Below are 21,386 nucleotides of genomic sequence, written 5' to 3'. Positions count from 1 at the left end.
CCTTCCACATCAGTAATTTTAATGATCCCTCCCTCAGTGGTTCAAAAGGGTCTTTAGTCAAGGCCGGCAGCATAATGTCCAAGTCCCAGATTGGGTATCTGTGTATAATTTGTGGTTTTACAGCGCACCCGCGTCATACGCGGGCGTGCCTTACGCGGCTTGAGCATACGCGCTCAAGCCGCGGGGCGTGCGCGGGGCGGAATGTCCCATTCAATTGAATGGGCACGCGCGCCCGTTGTGCCCTGCGTGCTGCCGCGCCGCCGCGCATGAGCCCCATTGTTTACAATGGGGCTTGAGCATAGGTGGAATTCGCCTTATGCGGAGGGATCCAGAACAGATCCCCGTGTAAGGCGAGGGCCCACTGTATCAGCATGGCAGCTCTCAGGAAACTTTTTTCACATATGGATGCGCAGCTATCTTTCGTGCACTGGGTATCGGAAACTCTCATGAGATCACTGTCACATGTCTCTTTAGGGAGTTTGGATATAACCCCTTATCCAGGCCCTCCTGTAAGAACTACAGTAGGGTGTTCACAGTGATCAATTTGTAGTTAAGGCCCTTTCCCTTATTCCATCTGACAAATACTCTGAACATTTAGATCCTCCTTGTTGATAGCCATCTGGCATTAATGATGGTGTCTGCCACCTTTCTGTTGATCCCTGCTTTTAACAGGTTCTTCCACTCAATCTCCATGTATGAAGGTTGAGCTAGGCTTGGTCTGGATGATGTATGTAGCCTTGGGATAGCAAGTCCCCACTCACCAGCAGCTGAAAGTGTTTTTGGCATAGCCTCATGAGTTCTGTGAACCATGCCCTCTATGGCCAGTGTGGTGCCACCAGGATCAGCTCTGCCTGTTTTTTTTTTCCTGAAGCATTTGGAGCTCATGGCCATTGATGGAAATGCATACAGGAGCCTCCATGGCCAGCTTGTGTTAAGTCTATCTTTTCCTCTCCCTGGTCCTGGAATCTGGGCATTTGCACATTGACCGTGAGGCAAACAGATCCACCAAGAATTAGCCTAGTGATTAGGCAGAAAGAACTCTTCTGGGTGTAGGTGCCATGCTGTTAGGTCCATGTATGTCCTGCTGAGCCAGGCTGCTTATGTGTTGCACTCCCCCTTTATGTGGTCTGCTTTTAATGATGTTAGTTGTTCTGCATGCAGGACATCAGTATTGCCACTTCTGTCATTAGCGCCCTTGATTGTGTTCCTCCCTCTCCGTTTATGTGGGCCTTTGCTGTTATGCTGTCTGGATCAGCACTGCTTTGTTCTGCATATGCTGCTGAAAAGACCTGAGAGCCAGTCTCACCACCTTCCATTTCAGCCAGTTTATGCTATGATGCAGGCCCCACTGGTTCCATTTTCCCTGTGTGAAGTGTGGGCCTAGGATTATTCTCCAATTCCCTCAGGCTGGCAGCTGTTGTTATCTGTACTTATGGGGCAGTCCATATTGGGCATCTCCTGAGCAACACCCGAAACGTCCACATTCTGAGGGAGTTTGACAGCTCCTTCATCATGAAAATTCATCTGTGGACCAACTGTGCAAACTGCTTCTGATAAGGTAGGAGTAGGCACCACATTTTCTTGCATGCCCAGGAGTCACAATTGAGCTAACAAGTTCTGTGTGTCCTTTCACTGCTGTCCAATCCTTTCCTAGTAAGTTTTTTTTTACTTTGTTTTGTCCTTTATTTTTAGCTCTTTGGACTTACAACTGTTCCCTGTATCAGTTCTGCTGGGTCTTACTGCTCACTGGAGTTGACCTGGAGCCTGTCTTTCCAAATTGTGTTCTCTGGATGATACAAAAACTTGCTTAAGCACCATTTGTGCTCCTGATTCTGTTGCTTGCTTGCCCACAGCCAAATGAATCTTTCCTGAATTCTGAACATTTCCCTCACCTTCCTGGGAGAGATGTTTAAACTAATTTCATTCTCTGTTAACTTTTTTATTTCTTTCAGAGGGCAATAGGGAGTCCTCTCTGTGATCCTCAATACCCTAACTTTTCTTCTTTTCTTTGTTAAATCTGAAGCCATCTTTTTTGTAGAAAGATTAGGCGAGTGAGAGGATAAAGGGTCAACAGGCTGGCAAGGAAGGAAAAATTAAACTGAGGGACAGGCGAGAATCCATAGATGAAAAGGAATTGGAATTTTGGGGCTTGTGCCTTGATCTGCTGGTGTGAAAATTGTTGTGGATTGCTCCTTTGGCCAGTCTAAGAATGAAAACTTTATGAAAGTAGAAGAGTAAAGACAACATAGAACATAGGAGCACAAACTACATGTCTATGGAAACTGTAATGGTGAAGCTTCTCTGTAAATTAAAGTATTTTATTCTGCACTCTAATAATTTGAAGCAAGAACATACTGTGCTCTTTGAAAGTTTGGCAGTGCCCGGTGGTTGTCACCTCCTATTTGAGTGCCACAGTCGACACAACGACCACGTTGCATGGGCTGACCGCACTGAAAAGAAAAGAATGAAAGCTATATAGTAGGGAAAGAAATCAGGCCTTCTTGTTTCTTGTTCCAGCTGTCAGACCTTTTAGTCAACTCTATCATACTATCAAACTAATGTTTAACACATATTCAAAGAGGCAAAATTCCTGATTTCATTAGCCTGCAATACAATCTCAAGCCAAGATATAATGTTCACAGATAACAGAAATATGAAAAATATAGCACAGACTGAATTCAATGAAATAAACTAGAATGAACATGCACATGCACATACTATCAGGGAAAGTTCTTACCTCTCCAATAGTGCAAGGGTGCCCATTTGGACATGCTAATTTGAACAAAGAAAAGGAAAAAGAAATCAGCCCAATACAACTATGAATTAAATACAGAGAATTCTAAACTACACTCTAGGATTTGTATAGAACAGGTACAGTGCTGGACTTGCAGCAGCCAAAGAAACAGAGCAGGGAATAGAGAAACACAGCATGCAATAGACCCTTGTCACTGGGAACCATTCTTAACTAAACATTACATGCGTAATTTCTAGCCATTTATAGTAATGATTGATCTGGCCTTCAGTTTGGAGCTTTATGGCTCTGAAAAAAGATGGGAAAGTTGGTTCAGTAACTGCTGCCTATGTAGAACTCTAAGGGCTCAGGATTCTGGCTCAGGAATCATTTCTTACAAAAGAAGGCAGGGGGTGGAGAATAACAACTGTCAGGTTGTAATTAATAGGCATAAAGCTGTGGGTAACAATATTCCAGTATATTTAACAAGTAGGGTAGCCTACTTCTTGAGTCCACTACACACACACACACACACACACACACACACACACACACGGAAAATATTTCTGGGCTGTTTGCATGTCTCTCCCCCCCCCCCCCCCCCATTACTAGTATAAAGTACATTTGTTATATCACAGTGCTTAACAAATAAAAAAAGGAGGAAAAGTACATTTCTTAACATTTTTATCACTACAGGTTGAGTCTTCCATACCAGAAATTTTTGGAAGAAGTGTTTTGGATTTTTGAATATTTGCATATACATAGTGATTGGACCCAAGTCTAAACATGAAATTCATTTATGTTTTGTATACACCTTATAAACATAGCCTGAAGGTAATTTTATACATATTTTTTGCATTAAACAAAGTCTGTGTACACTGACTTTGTTTAATGCAAGGTGTCACTATCTTAGCCACCCATGTAGACGATTGTAGATTTTGGAATATTTTGGAATTCCAGACAAGGGATACTCAACCTGTACTTTCAAATTCTGGAAAGTGACATTATTATCAGTTTCATCTTTAAAGTGAACACTGACACATGGCCACATATCCTTTAGCACAAATTACTGTATTTTCTGGTGTATAAGACTACTTTTTAACCCAGGAAAATCTTCTCAAAAGTCGGGGGTTGTCTTATACGCCAGGTGTCATCTTGTAGGGCAGGTGCTGAAACTTCTGAGCCGGACTGGAGAATCTGCAGACGCTGCATATGGTGGGGGGAGCTCAAAAACGGCTGCGGCCGCATCCCCACTGTATGCCACAATCATATGAAAGCAGCTACCGCTCTGATAGTCTTGGAGACAGGGAGGGCTGGGCAGGCAGGGAGAGGTGACCAATCCAAGCAGGCTTTGTATACAGCAGGTTTTCCTGCTAAGTACCTGCATGTCATAAGCATTTGAATTAAAATTATCGTATTGAAATCAAATCTGATGTTTTTTTAATTTTTATTTGGTGTGCATTGGAAGAGGGGTAGTCTTATACGGGGAGTATATCTCAAACTCTATATTTTAACTGGAAAAGTTGGGGGTCGTCTTATAAGTTGGAAAAAACGGTACTACTATGGGATAATATGATTTAAGAGAATACAGTATCTGAAAATAGTAAAATTAATCTTCCTTCTAGTCTGAACTATTTTTAAAAGTAGAAGTTGGGAGAAAGCTAAGCGACAGCTTAGTGATAACTTTTTAAAAGTTATCACTAAGCTGTTGCTTAGCTTTCTTCCAACTTCGGTCGTTGTACTTACTATACCAGTGAAGTCCTGCTGTAGCTTCCCATTTTACAGCCTGAGCCAGTAAGTCTTCTGGCATTGTGGGCAGGAAAGCATTCTGCAGAGAGGGAAGAAAGGAAAGAGAGGAAGAGAATGAAAATCCAAGTGTTTTACAGCAACCTGCAGTGGCATTTTATGACAGACTAATTAATTAATTCAAAGAACTTGCTAATATGTATCCCTATATAAGTGAATTCATTTAAGAAATCTAAGACAAGGAAATATCTCTGACTATGCCATACCAAAGGTCAGTCAAAATGTTCAGAGGGTTCAGAGGGGTGAAATGCAAGAAAACAAAGTATTCCTTTAGGGAATGGACAGTGACACTGAAGGGAAAAAATTCAGCAAACATTTATTTACCTGCATGTTATTGGGCAAGAAAGCCAGATTACATAAAGGTTCAAGAATTCGATTCTGGCGAGACAACAAAACAGCTGCAGAATGCACTGCCATTTCAATCACCACCATCTTCTGACTTGGATCCCGGGGGCTCAGTGTCAATGATGGAAGACTGTTTTCCACCAGAGAGTCTGCAAACGTCTCCAGTTGGGGAGAAGGAAGAACTTTGGAGGCATGGATAAATTCTTTAAGGACATCACATTGCTGAAATAAGATGTAAAAAAAGGTTTTGCAAAAGCTAAAATAAGATCTAGTAGTTATAGTACTGGCAGCCTGAGTAAAATGTCCACTATCAAGTTATACTATGATAACTAAAATTTGGAAAGTGATGGTTAAAAGTGTTTATAGGTTGAGCTTTTCAAGAGATTTTCAAATGGGCGCTTACAACACTTAATTTAGTTCTTCCCAATCTCATTTTTACAGTCCAGCGCTTAAAGCCCTCCCTCTCCACAAGAGGAAGCATTTCTGTGCAAACCAAAATGCAGTCTAACACTGAAATAAGGCATTTACCTTCTGTTTAGGATGAAGACTTGAGTCCTTGCATCCATATAGAGATGTGAGCTCTCTGAAGACAGCCAGGAGAAAATGGACAACCTGCTCAGACTTGGAGCCATTACTTCTCTAAAAAGAAAACACAAGTTATAGAAATGAAGAAAAAAAAAGGAGAAATGAGCAATAGTGGAACCTTCATCTTTAGTTGGTAGCAGTCAGAGATTATTAGTAGACAGAACAGAAATAAAGACAGGTTGCTTACTTGTAAATGATGTTATTTGAGGGTCATATATGCAGTCACACATATGTGGTCTTGTGACTGTGCAGAGCTCCTTTTCCGGACCTACTAGTTGGTAAGTGTAATGACTGGGCCCTCCAATCATTTGGGGACTTCTCCGGAACCACAAAGGGTTAATCTGGGGGGAGGTACATGCTAATGAGAGCTGACATCACATGCTAATGAGCAGCTACATCATAGCTGACGTAAGGTCTAACTGACCAATCAGAGAGTAGGACCACGAGATTCAAGAACATTCCATGAAAAGCCTTTAAAAGGCCCTTGGGGGCCATGTGGTCCTTTGTCTCTCCTCTTCCTCATCTTGGGGGGGAACCCTATGCTTTCTTTGTTCTCCATCTTGGCATGGAGATCCACACCAACTTTCCTGGCTATGTTTGCCAGCTTGAGCTTCCGGTCCAGTTTTTCACTTGTCTTGGCATTAAAGCCTAGGCCGCTGAACACCATGTCCTCCACCTTAAGGCAGGTTTCCAGTGCTAGGACTGTAAAGCAGAACCATGCATGCCTGAACAGGACAGGAGCACTTGAACTGAGGAAATGGGCGCTGGAGCATGTAAGTTAAGGAGGGAGGGTGGAACTCACTAGAAGCTTGCAGAACATGGATCTGTGTGAAACCCCATATGTATAATGAACAGAGACTATGAAGAAGAATCTAAAACATGAGAACAAACCCATACAAGAACCAGCTGACAAACAGGTATATACAGTCAGCACTTTGTACACACGGATTATGCATTCATGGATTCCACCATCCATGGCATACAAATATTGGCCGCCCCCAAATTCCAAACAGAATACCTTGATTTTGATATAAGGGACGTTATTGTACAGTGCGCCCACATCATATGCTGAAAGCCGTGCAGGGCGCAAGCGGAAGCGTGTCCCATTAAGACTAATGGGGCGCGCCATGTACGAGCCCCATTATTTTCAATGGGGCTTGAGCATACACACTTTTTTTACGTGGGGGGGGGGTCCAGAATGGATCCCCCGCGTAAAAAAAGGGCACACTATATTACACCATTGTACTTTATGGAACGTGAGCTTCCATGGATATTGGGATCCATGGGATGTGTGCATGTGTCCCCAGGGAAGATCAAGGGCCCACTGTATAAAGTCAATAGATTCACCCCTTTTTATCTCTCTGAAACACAAATATATCTATATTAGAAACATTTGTAGTATTAAAGGAAACAAACCAAAGGAAATATGATTTTAATTGGGAGAAATACAGGCTGTAAAGTTTTAAAAAATTATTCCAATTTTGAAATCAGTAAGATTCCACCAACTGGATAAAGTGTGTTTCAGTGGATATTTCTGATCAGACCAAAAAGCCTTACCTTAAGGGCTGCTGCAATATCATCTGTCTGGCATTCAATCAATCCTTTTCCCATGGCATCGCGCACTGTTCTATAGTTTTTGCCACATACTAAGAACCGATCAATCTGACCATGCTGATGTTTCTGAGGCCACAAAACACAAGCAAGACCCATGTTTACAGAGCATCAATATGGGGCAATCACCATGTTATTGGACCCCTGAGCTGTTGCAGGTCCAACAGATGCAGGTCCAACAGGTTATATAAAATAATTTTTATTCAATATCCAGAAATAACATATACATATGGAAACACAAACATAAACACACATCAACAATCTCTTATTTAATCTAATCTTACTACAAAAAAATAAATTTACATTCTAAGCCTCAAACTCTACAATACTGGTAACCTCTCTCATTTGTTATCAATTCCATAAAAGGTTTCCATAGTTTTAAGAAAGAGTCCATTGAGTTTCCTTTTACCAAATTAGTTAATTTATCTAGCTATGCCAATTGCACACTTTTCTCCATCCATTCTATGTATGTTGGGATTCTATTAATTTTCCAGTACAGTGCGCCCACGTTATTCGCGGGCGCGCTATATGCGGCTTTGAGCATATTTCAAAACTGTGCGGGAGTGTGCAAGGGGCGGCACGTCCCATTCGCACGAATGGGGCGTGCTCTTGTGGTGTGTGCCCCATTCATTTGAATGGGGCTTGAGCATCTGTGTTTTTTCTCTTACGTGGGGGGTCCGGAATGGATCCCCTGTGTAAGAGAAGGGGCGGACTGTATCTCCCAAAAACCATTCCTGCTGTTTTGACCATATAATTTATCAAGTGTTTGCACTTTCTTTCACTTTTGTCTGCCAGATTAATCATATTTAACAAATATATTTCTGGTCTCGAAGCTAATTTAAATCCTAAAATCTTTTGCATCCATTTATTAATCTTGTACCAAAACTTCCTTACTTTTCTACAAATGTGAAAGGCCTCAAAGTATAAGTTTAAATTTGGAATCCCTAATCCACCTTTTTCTCTTACATCTGGTAATAATCTCCAGAAGTTTTTTGAGAACAAGAAATGATCCTGAAGTTATGGTAAAATACACCCATCCCGCCCAGGGAGTATTTGGGGATACACACACAAACACACACACATTTTGGACCTGGTGACTAAAACAGCCCAGTACATATGGCCCATTGGCTACACTTTCCTCACCACTGTTCATGACATTCCTAAAAAGAAAGATTCATCTTTGCTCTACCTGTTGCTGCCGAACTATTTCTTTTGGAAACATCCATTGAAATTGATGTTCGTATGAAAGCTTTTGCGTGAACTCCAATCCATACTGGCTTGTAAGTTTGCGGACAAGGTAAACTCTATACCAGTCATTCTGAATCTGACAACAGAACTGCATCACTCTTTGAAGGTAGAGTTGCTTATCAGTTTCTTTAATACCAGCTGCAAAGAGAAAGGAAATAAGGCCTTGTCTTCTACACATGGCAAGCTATTATTACAGAAACACTGAAATTCCAAAGTTTTATATCTGAAAGTGTGTAACACTGGCAGTACAAGGAGATAACAGAAGTATAAAAATAAAGTTTCATTCTTTTGTGAAATATGGACATTTAAGTCTGTCATGTAATTCATCAGAAGGAACTAACTCATACAGCTTTCTTTTTTCACTTTTACAGTGCACCCACGTCATATGCGGACATGTTTCACACAGCTTTCAGCATACACTGAAAGCTGTGCGGGGAGGAAGGGGCGGTGCGTCCCATAGGGATGAATGGGGTGCACCGCGTGCACGAACCCCATGCATTTAAATGGAGCTCGAGCATATGTGTTATTTGTTTTATGCGGGGGAGGCCGGAACGGATCCCCCGCATAAACAAAGGGCGCACTGTACATTGTCTCCACAATCCCACTTGCCTGGGGTCGAATGCTGCTCAAAGATCAATTCTGCTGCCCTATCCATGCAGAGCCGGATGTGGGCCACTCCCTGCAAGTAGTTAATGGAGTATTCTTTTGAGGCTGGTTGGTTGCTCTTGTTCCACTGTAAATAGTTTGCCAAGAAGCATCCATCTTCCCTCAGATGGTTTATCTTGATATCCTCAGAGAAGGCTCCTGATTTTTCATACATCGAATCCTAGAGAAAAAAATAAAGTGTATTTTCCAATGTCACTGAGAATATTTTATTCCATACAGTCAAGCAACTTGTAGTAGTATGTGCAGCTTTGCCTTTGTCTAGGATGAAATAAAAACTGATGCCAAAGAAGCTACTGGACTGAGAATTAAGGAAACCCCTCTTTGTGTTTACTTCTGCCACAGGGGAATCACCAACGGAACACTTTTTTTTGCACCCACAATGGGAAGGGCTGTAATGTAAACTCTCCAATCCAATTTTCCCCATCATTTTTTAAAAAAAAAATACACGGTCAACATTGTGGGTAGCAATCTGCATATTAAAAGCAAGAAAACATTGGAAGAATTTATCATCTCTATTTTCTTAAACACACACACACACACACACACACACACACACACACACACTTGTACCACTAAAATAGATCTAGTCAACACTTTGTATCCACATATTCTGCATCAACTCAGACATCCACAGCCTGATAACATTCAAAAATAAAAATTTCAAAAAGCAAACCTTGATTTTGCTGTTTTATGTAAGGAGCAACATTTTACTACTCCACTGTACATAATGGGACTGAGCATCTACAGATTTTGGTATCCACAGGAACAGGGTGCTCCTGGAACCAAACTCCAGTGGATACCAAGGGCCCACCGTAGAACTAATTAAGCTGATTCTGACACATTTGCTACATAGAGATTAATATTTCTGCAGGCTAAAAAAAAATTATTTCTGTACCTCATCTACCAACCGGTAGCCTGGTAAAAATATAAATACAATTTGGTGGTAATAGACAGGGGAGGGGAGAAGAGAGACAGCTGAAGGCTGTTTTTTACTGCTTTCCCCTCTTTCTTTAACTGTTTCTCTTAACAGACTTCAGTGGAATTAAGGAGTGGAACTGCCTAAAGTAAATCATAAACAGCTGCTGGTCTAGTTAACCTTGGTCCAAAATATGCATGTGGGCTTGAGAAACATTTCTACAACACCTCTCCCATTTCTCTGAAAAGTTAGAACCTGAACACCGACTAAGATTTTCCACAGAAAATCAAAGAGCACAGGTGCCAAAGCATGGGCTAGGTTGAGCAAGGGCAGAGTTAAGGTGAAACCAACTGCTGCTTCTCTTGCAAAACAATTCAGATACAATTATAAATCAAGTTCTTTCCTAGAAACTCAAATGTATAGCCCCAATGGCCAGGTTACTTTCTACAAAGAAAAATAAAGCAGGCTGGGAAAATGTACTTACCTCAAAGCAGTTGACAAACAATGTGTATAGTTCTCTTTTATCTTCTTTATCTAGGATACAACTTGCTTCAACTTGAGATAAGTATTTCTGTACATAGTTTTTCACATTATCAAAGCTAGGGAAACACAGAAACTTCACCTTATTCATGAATAGCTCATGTGCTTCTACTCATATCAATAATTTTCTAAACATTAAAGAAAATTTCCAGTGTCACAAGGATGCATTTGAAACTGAGTTATATACTGGTGTAGGGATAAAGGGCAGAGTTTCTGAACCATGATAGATGAACTCCTGTGGGGACCATGAGAACCTGAAGGAAACTATTTCACACATCCATAGGGTTAATATTAATATTAAAAGAGAAGTAGTTCCCCTCACCACAAGAAATCCTTACCTGTATTTCAGAAGCAACTTCAGCACAACAGAACGGATTACAGGAGTTTTATCCACCACATCGTCAAAAGGAGACAGAGATTTTGTATGTACACTGGAATCCCCAAAACCTAGAGATAACAAAGCAAATCAGTTTGAAGAAATATTACAATAAATTCATTAAGGCTGGAGAAGTCGAAAGGAACACATAACCATACCTCTCAAAGCTTCCTTGTGAACAAACAGCAGGTTCAGCAGCAACTCAACTACAGCTTTTTCCGGGGGTTCATTGTCTTTGAAACACATTGTAGAAACCAGGTCTATGAAAAAACTATTGCAGAACTTACGGAAATGGGCATTTTTTTCTATGGCAATGCTGTGGAGAAAAGGGATGAAGTATTATGTATATCGACAACTGCAGAATTTGCATCACATGGTATGAGGGGAATGCTCAGAAATACACAGTCTATAAATTATTATGAGGTCATCTAAAATTATGGTTAGAAGTTAAAAGTCAGTAACAGTTATTAATCTTGTGCTTGACCAGGGATAAAGCTTTACCTGAGTTCCTTGGATACTGTGGGAGTAAAGTCATCTGGTAGGTTGACCAGGCATACAGGACAGACCATCTGTCCTGGCGTCAGCCATTGTTTGAGGCAGCTATGACAATACACATGGTCACAAGGAAGGCTGACTGGTTCTCTGGGATCTCCCAAACAAATTGGACAAGACCTCAAACCATACCTGTGAATTCAAGAATAGGGGTCAAGACAAACACACAACATTTAGTTAATTAGAGGTGTCACTGTCTAGATCTGCCATTCCCAGACTTTGGCTGCATCCGTACTGCTGAAATAATTCAGTTTGATACCACTTTAACTGCCATGGCTCAATGTTATGGAATTCTGGGAATTGTAGTTTGTTGTGGCACCAGAGTTCTCTAACAGAGAAGGCTAAATGTCTCATAAAACTACTTCACAAATGACTACTTTCTCTTATATTAAGCTATCCACCCATTCACATCATCATCAGAACCTCTTCTCCATATCCCTCTACCTCAGTGATTCCCAACGTGGATGGTACGCCCTTCTTGAGGGCAGTGGAAAGAAAAAGAAAAGAGGGGGCAGCAGAAGAGGGGTTTCAGTGAAAGTATTGGTACACAAGAAAGGCAAGGGGAACCAGCAGACTTTAGGACCATGATGGGGATGAGGGTTGCATGAAACCTCTTTTCAGGGTTCCTTAAAACCACTGTCTCTCTGATTACTTTGTGTGGTGGTATCTCCCACTCTTCATCTCCCCAGACAAGCTTACTCTCTTAGCCATGTCTTCTGCTAGTAGTGGCGGTTCGGAAACTCTCCTAAGACTGGAGTGCAAGGCATCGATTCTGTGGCTTGTACTGGCACCATTTTGAGATAGACTGACTAACTGGAGGAAGGAATTGGAGTACATGGCAGGGGGGAAGAAGTGGCAGCAAAAAGGAACTTTCAAATTTGGGATCAAGGTTAAGCTTTGTGACTTTTGCCAGGACTTGGCTGGGAGGTTGGAGCTGTGCGGCTGCTCCTGCTTTCTTTTGTAAGACAGGCTGAGAGGAAAAAGTAGCAGAAGAAACAATGACTGGAGAGTGGGAGGCAAACACCTGAAGCTGTGTGGGGAAGGGACACCTCTGGGGAAGAAAGAGGAGGAATTACTGGGGTCAGTTCTTGAAAAGTATCGTGGAGTGGCTCCTGTAGTTCAGTTCTTCCCCTTTCCCTGTCTACACCAATCTCCAGTCCAGAGCATGTGGCCTCTGTAACCCCTTACATACTCTGCCCTGACAAAGAAGGATTAAGAGTGCTTCCTTGCTGGGGAGAAGCTTCTCCCTTTGTACCTGGTCATCTTGGTTACCAGAGCAGGCAAGAGGCCTCAGTCATAGCTCAGCTAGCAACTGAGTAGCTGGCTGAGCTGTAACTGAGGCCTCTTGCCTGCACTGACCTTAGCATCAAGACTGGCATGGGCAAGAGGCTTTTCAGTCACTTCTTAGCCCACTACTCAGTTGCTACTCCTAGGATGACCTGGTGGCAAAGGGAGCAGCGACTGAGATTGGTTGCTTTGAATTTACAGTAGAACAGGAGACCTAATATCAAGAATTATTGGGGGGGGGGGGGTTGTCAGGGCTACTAGGACTGTCATCCAAGAGGAAAGTGGGCAGTAGCCAAAAAAAAGTTTACTTTAAAGGTAAAATGAGCCTTACTGGGAATGTTTCTCTCATGTCTTTACAATTGTCTTCCGCCTCATTGCCTCTAGCTAGTGATTGGTTCTTTCAGTATTCTATTATTTCATGATGCTTCTTTTTTCCTATTTTAATTTCAACATTTGACATGAAAAGACAGGGCATTTTGCTCCCCAACCTGAATGTCCAAGCATGATACAAACTGAATAATCACAACAAAAGGTATCAAATATGGCCATGTGCAAAACAGAAAAGATGATTCAGAATTGTTCCTCTACCTCTTTCCTCCATCACAGGATTTGATGCAGTTTATGATCTCCAGCTAGAATATTAATTCCAGGATTTAACAGTGAGGACAAACTGAAAGCATACTCAAAAATTGAAACCCACTTATCCCAAAAACCTCACCGGCAAAATGTTGAACTGGTTTCCTCCTTGCACTGACACATCACTTTCATCACTGCTGTAAACGTGTTATGAGTTTTGATATCAGAATCCCACTGAAAACACTGAAAAGAACACAAAGAATCATCGCATTCCAGCCTCAGAGTGAAGGATAGAAAAAAAGACTCTCAAGTACAACTGGTCCTTGGTATCTGCAGGGGATCTGTTCCAGACCAACACCCCCCCCACCCACCCCCGGCCACAGATATCAAAATCCATGGATGCTAAAGTTCTGTTGTCCCCAATGGTGGCATGTGCGTGTGGCCGTGTCGCCATTGGGGACAACAGAACTTCACTCTGCCAGGGCACAAAAGAGGAGGAGGAGGCACTGGGGGACCTCACCCTTGCTCCTGCCGCAGTGATCCAGCCAGGTGAGGCCAGAGGGACTCACCGGCAGCCTTTCCTCCTCCTGCAGCAACACTTGGGCCGGACAAGATATGGAGGGCAGGAGCACTTAAAGTCCAGTTGTCCCTAATGGTGGCATAGCCGTGTGCAGCTGCCACCAATAGGGACAATGGGGGCTGTCTTTAATAGTGGTGTGGCCACATGCACACACCGCCATTCAGGACAATGTGGGCTTACTGTCCGCAGATGCTTGAATCTGTGGATGGCAAGTCTGTGGATACTGAGGTCCCACTGTACAAGAAAACATGCATTAGTTCCCATTAGCACGTACAAGCGAGTGAAATGAACTATTTCAACTGGCTTTAATGTGTTGATCATTTTTACTAAAACAGCTATGCAGACCACTGAGTTCAGTATGACTTACTTCAAGATATATATTTGTATACCTGATGACAACTGTATAGTGCAGTGGTATTCAAAACTTTTTATTCTTGGGATCCTTCTTTACATCTACATGCAGACTCATGCCCACTCACCCATTCAATGTAGTATATGATTTTTTTTGTTCATTTAGTGTGCATATATTCAATCATACATTCATGTATATTCTTATTTTATAAAGAAATAATATTATTCAAATTTGAACAGTTTTATTTAAGGAAAGTGAATACTTAACTCAATGCATGTGTAAATTTTACACATAAAATGAGTGAGAAGAGCACAAGGAGGGATCAGGATCTCCAAGTTTCACACACCCCTTGAACAACTCTCATGTCCCCCCACAGTTTTAGAACCACTGGTATACTGCATACCTAATCATTTTTACTCAGAATTAAATCCTATCAATCTTATTTTCTAGAAGTTAGTTTAAGCTTTTAGCTAAGGCTGCAGCCACTTGGGAGAGGCAATTTATACTTTCTAAAAAGATAAATAAATTTAAATACATAAAATAGAAGCCTCACAGGTTTATCACAGTATGGGCCTGTTTGATTCAAGTTAAATAAAGTCTCACTACCAATTAAAGCCTTAATAATTGTCTAGTTGGCCGGCCTTTAGTAAATTCATCTGTTTATGTTCTTAATGAATGATACTGTTGTTAACTGCTGTCAAGTCAACTTCATCTTATGGCGACTCTATAAATAAGAGGCATCCAATTCATTCTATCCTCAATAGCCCTGCTCAGGTCTTGAAGACTTAGGGCCGTGGCTTCCTTGATTGTCGATCTGTCTGTAATGCAGTCTTCCTCTTTGCCTATTGTGTTTTGCCTTATCAAGCATTATTCTCATAGTCACCTTAGTTTCTAGAAACAGTTTAGACTTATTTGCTTTAGGACCCATTTATTGGTCCTAGAACCCTTGGTATCCACATTTCAAATGAGTTGATTTTCTTCCTATTGGCTTTCTTCACTGTTTAGCTTTCGTACATAGACATGGGAAATATCATGACATGGACAACCTTTAGTGTTCAGTGATGAATCTTGACATTTCGGGATCTTGCCTAGTTCCTGCATAGGTGCCCTTTCAAGTCCTACTGCTTTATCACACTAGGGGGCAAACAGGATTTAAACTAAAGTTAAATGAGAGTTAAACAGGAAATGCCTGATGTTTATCACAAGACATTTCCTGTTTAACTCTCATTTAAATCCTGTTTGCCCCTAGTGTGTTAAAGCAGCTAGTCTTTTTCTCATCTCTTGATTCAGTCCCCATTCTGATTAATGACTGAGCCAAAATAGGGAAAATCTTGAAATTACCTGTGGCCATTTTTTTGTTTTTGTTTACTTAATTGTCAACTATAAGACTGCCCTTGCAATTCCTTTCTTGACTTTCTTCAGTAACTGTTCCAAGTCTGCAGCCTTGGCAACTGGAAGCCATTCCCTTTCTATGTATTATTTATTTATCGTATTTATACCCTGCCCTTCAGCCCTAAAGTCTATCAAAGCGGCTAGTAGTCTGTCCTATGGTAGCTTCTTGTCCTGAGTACAGGTTATGCCTCAAAACAATCAAATGCTGTGGCACAGCCATTTCTTAATCCTTAGTTTTTAATGATTTACTCTAAATCAGGGGTCGGCAACCCCCCGCCTGCGGGCTGGATGTGGCCCGCGGAGGCTGCAGGACCGGCCCCAGTCCAGTCCTGCTGCCGCCTCCTCCTCCTCCAACTCCTCCTTCTGGGCTGCGTGACCACGCTGCCCTCCTCCTCCTCCACCGTGTGGAGGAGGAAGAGGAGGGCCGCGCGGCCTGGGGCAGAGGAGGCAAAGGGGGAAGCCCCGCGCCGCCATCCCCGCGCGGGCCCACGCTGCCCTCCCTGCCTCCCCGCGCAGGCCTGCGCCGCCCACCTCCTTCTCCTCTGCCCCGCCCCCAGGCCGCGTGGTGCATGGAGGAGGGGGGAGGAGGAAGAGGGGGAGCAGGAGAAGAAAGAAGAGGAGGAAGAGGAGGGGGGAGCAGAAGGAGGAGGAGGAAGAGGAGAAGAAACAAGAGGAGGAAGAGGAGGAGGGGGGAGCAGGAGGAGGAAGAGGAGGAAGGAAGAGGTGGTGAGTGGCCAGAGGCCTCAAGGGGATATTCTTCAGGTTGTACAGTCAGCCCTCCTCATAGGCGGACTTGGCTTCCATGGCTTTGAGCTTATGCGGAAGGCAGGCCCCATTAGAAGTAATGAGGTGCATACCCACGCCATGCGCCCTGTGTGCCACTACATGTGCACACGCCTAATTCTTTCCTATGGGGCTTGAGCATACGCTATTTTTCCTATACACAGGGGAGTCCAGAATGGATCCCCTGTGTATAGAGAGGGTGGACTATATTTTGGCATGATAGTTGGTTTAGTGTTGTTCTTTGACTTTTATATTAGCAGTTTATGGCCTGTGACACAATCTGTTCCTGGTCTTCTTTTTGCAGAGACAATGAGGAATTGGTACTTACCATGAAAGATGTCGTGGAAAGATCCAACTACATATGGGTTATTCCCCCATTTGCTAGCACACATTTCAGGAATCGTAAGGTCCAAAGTTCTTTTCAGCTACAACCGAGACAATCAATCCTACAATCTTTGATTCTATTCCATTTCCTATTTTAGCATTCCAATTGCCAATGATTAATAAGTCCTGCTCTGGTGTGTAATTCATTTCCTCCTGGACTCCAGTATAGAAGAACCTTTCAACTTTTTATTCTGTAGCTGTCGCACTGGATTATGGTTATATTGAAGGATTTTCCCTTAAGTCTTATTGATTCAGACTTTGTATTATATCTGTTGACTGCTTTTACTGCATCTCTCCTCACCCCATTTCTTATTAGATTCTCATTTCTTGAGTAAAAGACTGTAATTATCTGACTCAAAACGTCATATTCCTGTAGATAACTCAACCCAAGTACTGCAATGTTCATACATTCCATGTTCCTATAAAATACATTGTGCAGGTTTAGACGTTTCTTTCATCTCTGAGCACATCAACAGCTGGATGTCTCTTTAGTTGCATTATTAGCAACAGCATTACTCGTGCACTTCCTCAGCTGTACACCAGAGTTCATTGAGTGCCAACCAATTTGTGAGTTTCATCTTTTGTTTCATTTTGGATTGTCTAACCATAGGGTTTTCATGGTAAAAAACTGTTAGTTCCATTGTCCCCAGGGACAATGGGAATTCAATGGCAGAGCAGCCATGCGCACATGCCACCATTGGGGACAATGTGGGCTTGCCGTCCGCAGATAATTGAATCTGCAGATGGCAAGTCCATGGATCCCAAGGACCAACCATACACCCAACAGGAAGGGAAAGATGGAAAAAACAAACAAGTAAACCATTAATTGTAGGCATTATTCTACTAAAATGAAATCTGTAAATAATTAAGACATTTAGTCTATCAGCAGCCAATGGTAACACTCATCAGCTAATGAGAATAGGTTCTTACTTTTCCAATCTGAAAGGTGTATCTCTTTACCAAATCTTTCATCTCTGGAATCAATGTTTCAGCTCCAAGAAGTACATGTTCCACAAAGAGGGACATGGAAAAAACCCGACTCCATCGGATCCTGTTTCAATGGGAAAACCAGTTCATACTATATTTATTAAAATGCCACATTGAGTATTTAGCACAAAGGTGAATTCTGGGCTGTTGAGAGAAGGAATCTGCACAGTGGGTTTCACCCTTTTGCAGACCAAAACAGGCAGGGAAGACTGATATCATCAGAGCCAAGAGTTTTCAGGCAGTTGCCATCTTGGCCAATCAGCTCACTTCCTAGTCAAGCAACAGCCAACAAATGAGAACACAAAAACAGAAAAAAGAAACATTCCTTCGGTCCTAAATTAAACATCTCAGATGGGTAACAGCAGCCACAGAAAGAAGGGTGGATTCCTCTTCTCAACAACCCTGGTGGCGCAGTGGTTAAATGCCTGTACTGCAGCCATTCACTCAAAACCACAAGGTTGCGAGTTCAAGACCAGCAAAAGGGCCCAAGCTCGACTCAGGCTTGCATCCTTCCGAGGTCGCTAAAATGAGTACCCAGACTGTTGGGGGCAAATTAGCTTACTTGCTGTTCACCGCTATGATCTTTGGAATAGCGGTATATAAATAAAAACAAACAAACAAACAAACCTAGAATGCATTTTCACACTAAGTATCCAATGTGCTACCACAGAGGAAAGAAGGGACGGTCCCCTCAGGAACATCCTAAAGTGAGAAAAGAAACCAAACTGGTTTAATAATAATAATAATAATAATAATAATAGATTTTATTTTTATCCCGCTTTTCTGCAATGATCAAAGCGGCTTACAGATTAAAATTCAACATAAAAATACATACATATCAATAAAAACAATGTAAAAAATATCATATTAAAAACTATTACACAGCCAGCTTGGTTGAATCGATCCAAAAACATTGCGAAAATCGTTACACAATAGGGGGAGAGGGCATAATGTCACATCTCATGGGGGGAAAGCTTGGTGAAAGAAAAAGGTCTTAAGGTTTAGAGAGAATGGAAGAAAGCATTGCAGCTTGTCTTTAAAAAATATTAGATTTTAGGTCCAGTGTGAAAGCTTTGAGATGCTTCCAAGTGAGTGGTTATAAAAATCTGAGGTGCCACAGAGCAGAGAGAGAGAGAAAAATCAACTGAAGCTTTGACTGATGGAAAGGGATGAGGGTGCTGCCTGCCTCCCCTCTCCTTGGGAAGCTTGGCTGCAGGCTGGACAAAGGGGTCCAGGCTCCAAGCTTCCCAAGACCATCCAAAACTCAAAACACCATCTGTATCGTGAGTAGAATAAAAATGTTTAGCTAGTTGTGTTAGGGCTTATGTTTCTTTTAACCTCAGCTGAATATGACCTAGATTGTTTTGTAACTTGGTAACTACTCCTAAATAGTGTCTATCTCAAGTATAAGATACTTCTTTGTTCATGTAGATTACTGATGTAGAATAAAAGCTTTCTTTTAAAGATCTCTTCTCTCCATGCTCTCTTCACTTGTCTTTTCTCAGTGTGTGCTTACTCTGTGCATCTCCCACAGGAGGGGGAAGGAAAAACCTGTGCAGAGGCAGAGGTGGGCAAGATAAGCCCCTTAGTAACTTCTCACATGGCGTAAATTAGCGGGTGGTGAGAACTAGGTAGTGGTAAGTCTGAGTGCAAGCCTTCCAGAACAGAAGATGTCTTCCCCCAAAACTGGTAGGCAATCAAAACTGCTGTCAGTTTTGGTACTCCTACCCCGGAGTACCAAGAGGCACCTCTTCTTGGGGAATTGGCAGCAGACACTAGGGGGCTGTGAACAAAACAGAAATCTAGATCTAGACAATGAAGGATGAAAGGATATGAAATCACTAGACCTAGAAAATCCCCTGAACTGGCAGGAAATCAAGGTAGAAGTCAGAAGCCTGACTTGTTTCTTTTCCACCTTCTTAGCAATAGCAATAGCACATACATTTCTATACCACTTATCAGTGCACTTAAGCACTCCCCCAACAAGCTGGGTACGGGTACTCATTTTAGCGACCTATGGAAGGATGCCAGGCTGAGTCGACCCTGAGTCCCTGACTGATCTTGAACTCATAACCTTGTAGTTTATGAGTGAGTGGATGTAGTAAAGGCATTTAACCACTGCACCACCAGGGATCTTCCTAGAGACAGTGGGCATAGCTTGCTTTTTGTCCTTGGGCCCCACAAGATTTTTTTTCAAAGCATGATTGCCAAAGAGTTAGACCCCATTGGAAGCCGTGGTTAAATTCACCATGGAGTGAGCACGAAGGCTCCCCTGGTGCTGCAGTATTAAATGTTAGTACTGCAGCCACTCACAGCTATAAGGTTATGAGTTCAATCCCAGGTAGGGCTCCAGGGTCCACTCAGTCTTGTATCCTTCCGTACTTTGCTCAAATGAGTATCCAATTAGTTTACACATTGTAAACCACTTAGGGAGCGCTTAGTGTACTGATAAGTAGTATAGAAATGTACTTGCTGTTGCTACCTCCCAATGTCTCACCTATGTTCAATGTCTAGCAATTGTGATGGACTCTGTTGGTCTAGCAAATTATGCCAAGGTGTCCAAGGTGGAGTCTGCTATAAACTGTAAGACCCTGGAGACCTCCATGAGCCCCATGTACAAAGATCTCTGGTCTATTGTCCAAAACTCACTGCAGAAATAATGCAGTTTGAGACCGCTTTAACTGCTCTGGCTCAGTGCTAAGGAATTCGGAGCCAGGGCAGTTAAAGTGGTCTCACACTGGATTATTTCTGCAGTGTCTTTTGGCCCACAGTCATCATTCTGCCAAATATTCTCAGTCCAGAATATGGCAGCTCTGGCAAACAAGGAACCTGAAAAGGAAGCCAGTATGGACAGGGCAGACACCCTGTAAGCAGTGACAGGAGAGTTCATGATTGGGGCTTTTAACTCTTCTAATGCATACTCTGAGCCATTAAGATGTCACTTTTACTTTGCACTGGGGAAGCCAAGTCTAAACTCATGATTTCAAGAAAGGTGGAGAGAAATGGAAACTCCTTCACCAATGGCTTGATCTGTAGGAGGACTGACACACCTCTCTCACTAAGCTGTGGTTGTTGCTAATCAGAAGGTAATTTGAAAGTAGATTTAAAAACAGAAACACCTAAAGTAGATATAACCTTAGAGAATAAAAGCAAAACATCATCAACATGAAAAAGCCTCTCAGACAAATCATCTTGAACAGATTCCAAGTCTGACCATTCTCCTTCCTCTTTGTCATGAGTTAAATTTGGCAGGTATTGGCTCTGAACTTGACTTCCCCCTAGCAAGGAATCTAGATCAGAGCCATGATTAGAAAGATCCGTGGCTTGGGAAGGTGCCCTACACTTCCTGCAAAGGGAATCCCTTATGGTAAGTTGCCTCCCCAGGAACAACAGCAGCTGAACTTAGTGTTTTTGACCTTTCAAAGCTGCATTTCCAAGGGCCACAGAAGCCTGCTGAGAGAGATGGGTTAGAAGAAATCCACTATCTAAGCTGCTGCCAAACTAAGGCCCGGTACACATGGGCACTTTGTGGCATGGTGCAATGATATTAGGGTTCAGGAGCGTGCAACAACCGCACGCTCCCAACCCTAATACGTACAGGTGCCGGAGGCATCATGGCGGCCTCCCATCCATACGGGGGCCGCCATGATGCCACCACCAGTGCCGTAC

The 21,386-nt window shown here is 42.5% G+C and overlaps 1 protein-coding gene across 5 annotated transcripts in view; it reads right to left on the bottom strand.

Annotated features, from left to right (window-relative positions):
• The window catches only part of LOC149322312 (E3 ubiquitin-protein ligase RNF213-like), a 218,258-nt gene that overhangs the window by 14,877 nt on the left and 181,995 nt on the right, over window positions 1-21,386 (bottom strand). For all 5 annotated transcript variants that reach the window (XM_089539242.1, XM_089539250.1, XM_089539260.1 and 2 more), the window contains 14 exons: window positions 17,661-17,781; window positions 13,382-13,482; window positions 11,326-11,508; window positions 10,983-11,140; window positions 10,787-10,895; window positions 10,393-10,507; window positions 8,936-9,152; window positions 8,268-8,464; window positions 7,025-7,147; window positions 5,411-5,521; window positions 4,862-5,104; window positions 4,478-4,559; window positions 2,738-2,772; window positions 2,356-2,450 (listed from right to left, as the gene is read on the bottom strand). In XM_089539242.1, coding sequence (XP_089395368.1) covers window positions 2,356-2,450; window positions 2,738-2,772; window positions 4,478-4,559; window positions 4,862-5,104; window positions 5,411-5,521; window positions 7,025-7,147; window positions 8,268-8,464; window positions 8,936-9,152; window positions 10,393-10,507; window positions 10,787-10,895; window positions 10,983-11,140; window positions 11,326-11,508; window positions 13,382-13,482; window positions 17,661-17,781 — 1,890 coding nt within the window. The remainder of the gene's footprint in view (window positions 1-2,355; window positions 2,451-2,737; window positions 2,773-4,477; window positions 4,560-4,861; window positions 5,105-5,410; window positions 5,522-7,024; window positions 7,148-8,267; window positions 8,465-8,935; window positions 9,153-10,392; window positions 10,508-10,786; window positions 10,896-10,982; window positions 11,141-11,325; window positions 11,509-13,381; window positions 13,483-17,660; window positions 17,782-21,386) is intronic.

Source organism: Sceloporus occidentalis, unplaced genomic scaffold (genome assembly GCF_023333645.1).
Source record: "Sceloporus occidentalis isolate IW3139 unplaced genomic scaffold, rSceOcc1.0.p SCAF_1, whole genome shotgun sequence".
NCBI classification, from domain to species: domain Eukaryota; kingdom Metazoa; phylum Chordata; class Lepidosauria; order Squamata; family Phrynosomatidae; genus Sceloporus; species Sceloporus occidentalis.
Note: the sequence above shows the minus strand (reverse complement) of the source record. Positions and strands in the feature narration are given on the sequence as shown.